Source organism: Pimephales promelas, chromosome 22 (assembly GCF_988280905.1).
Source record: "Pimephales promelas chromosome 22, fPimPro1.hap1.1, whole genome shotgun sequence".
Lineage (NCBI taxonomy): Eukaryota > Metazoa > Chordata > Actinopteri > Cypriniformes > Leuciscidae > Pimephales > Pimephales promelas.
This window is the reverse complement of record NC_142790.1, coordinates 15,093,015-15,099,665: the sequence shown is the minus strand read 5'-3', so window position 1 is coordinate 15,099,665 and position 6,651 is coordinate 15,093,015. Positions and strand designations below refer to the sequence as shown.

The 6,651-nt window shown below is 38.0% G+C and overlaps 1 protein-coding gene and 1 non-coding gene across 2 annotated transcripts; both read right to left on the bottom strand.

Annotated features, from left to right (window-relative positions):
- Positions 1–748: 748 nt before the first annotated feature.
- On the bottom strand, positions 749–4,820 carry nanog (nanog homeobox). The gene is made up of 4 exons (XM_039667100.2): positions 4,329–4,820; positions 3,502–3,863; positions 3,288–3,407; positions 749–1,654 (listed from the first exon to the last, which is right to left on the bottom strand). Exons 1-4 carry the CDS (start codon positions 4,681–4,683, stop codon positions 1,337–1,339), a joined length of 1,155 nt encoding a protein of 384 aa, XP_039523034.2. The 5' UTR covers positions 4,684–4,820; the 3' UTR covers positions 749–1,336.
- Positions 1,706–1,835, bottom strand: LOC148969591 (small Cajal body-specific RNA 11). Its single transcript, XR_016149409.1, has one exon.
- Positions 4,821–6,651: the final 1,831 nt, after the last annotated feature.

Sequence of the window (6,651 nt, the reverse complement as noted above, 5' to 3'; positions counted from 1 at the left end):
GTAGGCGTTTAATTCTTTACAAAGTAACATTACCAACTACTGGCCTTGCAGTATAACAGCCTTTTTAATCATTTTCACATATCCTTAAGTACAGGATAATTGACAATATTTTGTCTGTACACAAAAACTACCATTTTTAGTGTAAACACTCTTAGGGGACATGTATTGGTACACAACACTATTTTCAACTAAAAACTGTTTTGAAAATTCATTTACATGAAAATGTATTTTATGGGTCTAAAAACAGAGACTTTCTTAAAATTGGTTTCAAAAGTGTGAATTTATGAAAACAAGCATTATAGTTCGTGAAAATACAAAAATGGGGATGTCATACGCATGCTTGTTCAGTCTATGGGAATAGGTCCAGGCTCTTTTCAAAGTAACAATTGCCAAATGACCCGGAAGGCATAAAACAGTGTTTCGTCATTTTAAAGGATCAGCATGAACAGGCATCATTGACAATGTTGTGGTCATCGGTTTTATATACAAAAAAAAAAAAAAAAAAAAAAGTACATCGAAAAAAGAAAAGCCACCAAAAAAAAAAGTACATTTGTACATCGTTGTCATGTAAACGCACCTTTTATTCACGAGACACCGCTACAAGGCTGCAGTTAAGACCAGTCCTGATGAAACAAGTATAGGACACATTAAAAGCAGTACGTTTAAGTGTTGAGCAGGCCTATTATGGCAAATAACACTTGAATACAGAACTACATGCTGGGGGGGAAAAAAAGAAAAGAGACACAAATTTAGGAACAGATAAAACATTTATTGCTCAACTGGGTCAAAGAACTGTTTTGTGTGGGCAGGAGTACTTTGCAAGCACAAAGCTTGAGTGTCAATTATAAAGACCAGATACAGGTGGGCAAGAATTTCATAAATGCACAAATGCAACAGATCACATACAAAAGCAGTAAACGCAGGGAAATTGATACACAGAACGAAACCGTGCAGACCACCTTTTCTTGTACACAGATGTAGAGCAGTGCCTTGCATTCAAATTCATGGAACTCATTTTAAGAAATCGACTTGTCCGGACTAAATCTAAAAAGAAAACGAGCACCTGGAAGAGCAGAGGGATCAAGATATTAAATACTCTGAAAAGGTACAATGAATTTATAAAAATAGATCTCGGTATAAAACACGCTCGGTTTAAAAAAGGCAAACTTCACAGATTCAAAAAAATCTGTAAATCTTGAGACATGTCTAAATTGGCAACCCATGACATCAGCGCCTAAAAATATGCTTGTTGCCAAAAAATTACTATTTACAAATACAGGGAGTACCCAAGACTGCAGGGGTGAACGCAATGGATATATACAACAAGCAGCCGCACTCACAGCAAAGTCATTCCTTTTGTTGACCATTGGGCACTAGGCATGGACGCCATTTGAGTAGGGCTGCTTCCTTTGTTCACTGCATTGCCACCATCACGGCCTTGAATGTAGCTAGTAGGGTTGGGGAACTCGTAGTGCGTCACAGCTGGGGGAAGAGGCCAGTTTCCCTGGGGTCTCGCAGTGGCCTGAGAAGGAGAGCGTGGCTGTGGGTAGCTGGGGTAGAAGGGCGTTTGTTGAGGACTCCTCTTGAACAGCAGCTCTCTCACCTGAGGGTTACTGTAGTGATCTTGGTTCGCTCGAGCGGTTTCAGTCTGAAACTTAAAAACAAAACACCACTTTATGAGTAAATTAAAACTAATGATGGGTCATTTGTATCATCGTGCCTTTAAGACATTATCCAAACTACTGAAATGCCTCCTTTGTAGATGACAACTTGCTCTACGTCCACACTGATCAGTTCTGCTACCAACAAGACAGAACAAGCAACAGTGTAGACGTCATTGTTTTAAACCTGTATGACTTAATTCTGTGAAACCAAGAGATGATTTTGAAAAATATCCCCATATTTATCCCCAATGTTTTTGACCCAATTGACTTTCATGTCACGGATAATCATTTTGAGCATTCAAAATATCTGCTTTTGCGTTCCACAGAAAAACATACATATACTAGAGCTATATAGATTTTTATTACTACAGTTATGGTTAATTTGTACCAATTACAAGCGGTCAATATTCGGGTTAAGGTCACTATTCGGGTTTCTGAAACATTCGGAATAATCCGTTTACATGCATGAGCAGAGAAAGTTACTCGTGTATACATGGGATTTGTAATCAATTGGCAATATCCCGATGTAAACGGCGACGCACGGTTAGCGTCTTAAGACGTAATAGGAGTCACTTCCGATTCTTCTTCCTGTATCCAAAGACAACAGCACGCAAACAATAAATAGTTCGGGGCAGATAGCTATCGCCTTTGTTTGCGCTTTGGTGCTGGTCCAAAAGTATGGTGCGGTGCTGTGTCTCGCCATTTTTAGCTTTACTGGTTTACTTCCGGTATACTGCAAGCAGGTTTTTGTAAAGTTAATCTACTCAAAAAACCAAGATTCGTTGCGAATAGAACTCATGCAAAACACAAAATAAATCTTCCTTTTGATGGGGATATGCCGATACGCGTTTACATGACCAAATATTTGGGTTGGAAAAGGGGTAAGCCAGGTATCATATTCAGGTTTTTAAAAACCGGAATGAGCACATTCGGAATTTTGCCGGTGTTTAAATGGCCGTGCGCTACCGGGTTATTGCTAATATTCTGGTTATTGGCTGTTTGTAAATGTAGTCATTGTGCCTTTAAGACACCATCAAAACTATTGAAATGCCTCCGAGAACGATAATTTGCTCTGTAAATTACTTCAGTGTAGATATAGTTCCTCTACCAACAACATCACATTCTTTGGAAAGAAAATATTTTTTGTGGAGAAAAACTGTTCATTTGGACCCCATTGACTTGAAGGGATACTCCACTTTTTTTGGAAATAGGCTCATTTTACCACTCCCCCAGAGTTAAACAGTTGAGTTTTACCGTTTGAGTGTATTCAGTTGATTTTTTTTTATATTTAGAAGAATCAGTAACCAGACAGTTACTGGTCTCATTGACTTCCATAGTTGGAAAAAATATACTATGGAAGTCATTCAGACCAGAAACTGTCTGGTTACTGACATTCTTCTAAATATCAGAAAATCGGCTGAACACATTCGAAAACAGTAAAACCCAACTGTTTAACTCTGGGGGAGTGGTAAAATGATCCCATTTCCAAAAAAAAAAAAAAGTGGAGTATCCCTTTAAATTGCATGGACCAAAATGGTTAAAACATTAATATCTTTTGTGTAGCTCTGAAGGAAGAAAGATGCATGTTTGGAACAACATGGTTTGGCCTGAAACACCACTCACCTGAGAATGAGCAGCTGATGCGTTTGATACGGCATTAACAACGTATCTCTCGGTCATGCAACTACTATCTCTTTGATGCCTCTTGAGTTTCATCCTACGATTTTGAAACCACGTTTTCACCTTTGGAAAGAAAAAGCGTTACTCATTATGACAAACGGCAATCCATTAAAGCTTTAATTCTTTCAACAGTCTTCAGTCTCTTTATATCACTAACCTGTTTGTATGTTAGTCCCGTCCCTCCAGCCAGCGTCTTCATCTCTGCGGGCGTGAGGTATCTCTGGACATTAAACCGGTGGATAAGAACATTCATCTGCTCTTCAGAAAAGGCAGCACGAGTCTTGCGAGGCTGGGCTGGACGTCGGGCTGGAGTGGTGGTCAGCGTGGGCACAGGCGGCAAGGCATCCACCCCAAAATTCTGACTCACCGGCTCCTCTCCTTCAACAGAGATGGAGTTTGAGATGGGCTCTCCACTGTCAGGACTGCCACTGTCCGTTTCATAGTCCCGATCTTTCCAGGACGGGTGACTGAGATTGGTCAGAGCGCCCCCCTCACGACTGCTCCCAGAGCTCCAGGAATCTATACAAATGGGGGAAAATAAAAGCTTTACTTTATGGACAATGCCATTTGGTACATAGATAGAATTGATAAACCTTTTTCAAATGAGTTTATACATTTGCTCTCATTTCTTGAAAGCATGGTTTATACACAAGTGTTCTTTATAATAAAAAAAAAGAAAGAAAGAATTTTGATAAAAGGAAATTAAGCTGTAAAACATACATTACATGAAAAACAAACATTAAGAGGTTGCCTTGAATTGAAATAAGTTAAGTAGCCAAACTAAAGTTGTTAGAAGTGGAAAAGGTAGCCTATCAATTAAAGTAAAACGTTAACAGGCAGATATTCTAAAATGTACTCCAATAACATTTGAATCATTCACAACTCCTTTTTATTTACGTTGAAACAACAAGTTATTACTTCATATTGGAATATGGATTAAATTGGCTTTGCAACTATTTCGTGAGGCTTGATCAGGAGGGTTACCTGGGGTATGAGCCTCGGAGTCACTGGGTGTATCGCTGCTGGCCTTCTCTGCATCTTTGACCTTTGGATCAGGCTCAGTCTTATATGAGATGAAGAGCCGTCCGTTCTGCGTGTGGCCCGGGTAGTTGCCGTAGTTGCTCGCATTGCCGTTCTCCGAGCCCCAGGATGGCGACTGCGGTGTGGTTTGAGAGGAGTAATAGCTCGCGGTGACCCCGCCGGACTGAGCGTACGCGGCCTCGGCCCAGCTCAGATTCGGGTGGCCGTGCTCAGACACCTGCGGGTACATGAGCCCGTAGGCATATGCATGATAAGATGGGTTGAAGTTGTAACTCACTGGTATCTTCCAATCAGCCATTCCCTCGTCGGATGGACGCAGAGCAAAAACAAATGTGCAGAGAATAACACCCGACTACAAAACCCCAAAGGGTCAGACTACCCTCGAAAACAGATGCCGATAATAGCTCTCCTCCTCATAATCACGCGAAAAGACCCCTTGACATGACCTGATAAAAAGAAACGCGTGGAGAAGGTGATTTATAATGCCAGGTGAGTGAATGTGGGCGGGGCGGATTTGCGAGAGATGCGCGGACCAATCAGGGGCAGCTTCTGAGAGCTGGAAACCACACCCTCATTCCACATCAGCTGAGCCAGGTAGCCTACTCTCACATTTACATGATATATTTGCATTTTTCATTTTGCGTTTTAGGTTTTACATTTTTAAATTACACAATTAGGCTATTTATTGATGAAAATTACACTGAGAACGTAATTGAAATTAAAAACTTTTGACTCAAATAAATTATTTTGAAACTTCTTGCTACACTCTAAATCATGCTGGGTTGTTTGAACCCAAATTTGGGTAAAATATGGACAAACCCAAATGTTGGGTTAAACATGTAATTTCAAATTTTAACCCAACTTCAACTTTCACTTTCATTTGCATTGCATTTTTAACCCAACATTTGGGTTTGTCCATATTTGACCCAAATTTGGGTTCAAACAACCCAGCATTATTTAGAAAACAAATATATATTTTTTGTTTAAACAACCAAGTCTATAAATCTCTATAAAAACAGATAACTATTAATCTTTAAAACTATTACAGTAAAAATTAAATCATTAAGAAAAAAAAACACATTTAAAAACTGTAATTTTAACACACTTGTGTGTAAAATAGTGAGGAATATTTAATAAGCCTATAAAATTATTAGGCTACTTTTGATGTACGTGGCACCCATGATTTTGTCATATAGGCCTACATGATTATAGAAAGATTATCAGTATTTTAAACCTAAAAATGAGCTACATTTTCCACATTTAATTAGTGCAGTTCCTTCTCATCCCTCTAATCCATTGTCTGTTTTTAACATGTTTACCAAAGTTACTTTCAGGCTAAAGCCAACCAATAATTTCTTTAGATTAGCATGATTAATCCCAAAGCCTCATGTGAGCAAGTTACCCCATGAGTGCACCAATCTAGAGCTATTAAATTTTGAGATTGTGTGTGGATTAGGAATGTACTGTCTGGACTTGAATGCCTTAAGCAGGTTTGCCTTAAAATTACCACCTGAATAGGTGTGTTTGTAGTCCACCCATTCCTAGGCTACTGCATTAGAATGGAAATATGTCTGTATGAGGTGAAAATATGAGCTAATCATGGGGTGATTAGAGAGACCACAGATCTGTTTATGGGAAAATAGGTGTGAAAGGGTGGGATGGGGAGGTGTGGCAGTGGCAGGATTTGCCTTTTGCACTTGTTTACCAATTCAGCAAATCATTATAGCCTACACAATCATTTAGAAATTTAGAAACAAGTAAGGTTTCCATATTCCAGCAATGTTTACATATTCCAGATGTGTATATCATTGTGGCGTTTGAGTTGAACTCCAATGGCATTTATTTAGTATTTTATTTATTTGCTTTTTTCATTTTGTTTTTTATAAGCATAATTTGTTTAAATGATGAGACATTGTTGTCAGATTGTATTTATGTTCTGTTTATTTATTTATATATGTTGTGTTTGTTTTTATTTAGGTTTTTTTAAACGTTTTTTTTTTTGTGGGGGTTAGAAAATGATTGGAGTTTAAATTGTGATATATTTGATTATATTGAGTCAAATGATTTATTTATTTATATGTTGTAGTTATTTCTAGTATTGTATTTATTTGTTTTTGTTTTATTTATTTTATTATTTATTTTTTAAAGCACGATTTGAATGTATAGGCTACTATTGATATCATTGCTGTCAGATTATTTATTTATATTTATTAAGTTTTTTATTACCATTTAAGACCATTGTTCTAAGAGTGTCTATCTATCTATC

Excerpts from the sequence above, each read along its gene's own strand:
- nanog (XM_039667100.2), bottom strand. The coding sequence starts at position 4,683 with ATGGCTGATTGGAAGATACCAGTGAGTTACAACTTCAACCCATCTTAT. Across the intron at positions 3,864-4,328 it reads CTCCGAGGCTCATACCCCAG|ATTCCTGGAGCTCTGGGAGC; the intron begins GTAACCCTCCTG and ends CCATTTGTATAG. Across the intron at positions 1,655-3,287 it reads CATCAGCTGCTCATTCTCAG|TTTCAGACTGAAACCGCTCG; the intron begins GTGAGTGGTGTT and ends TTTGTTTTTAAG.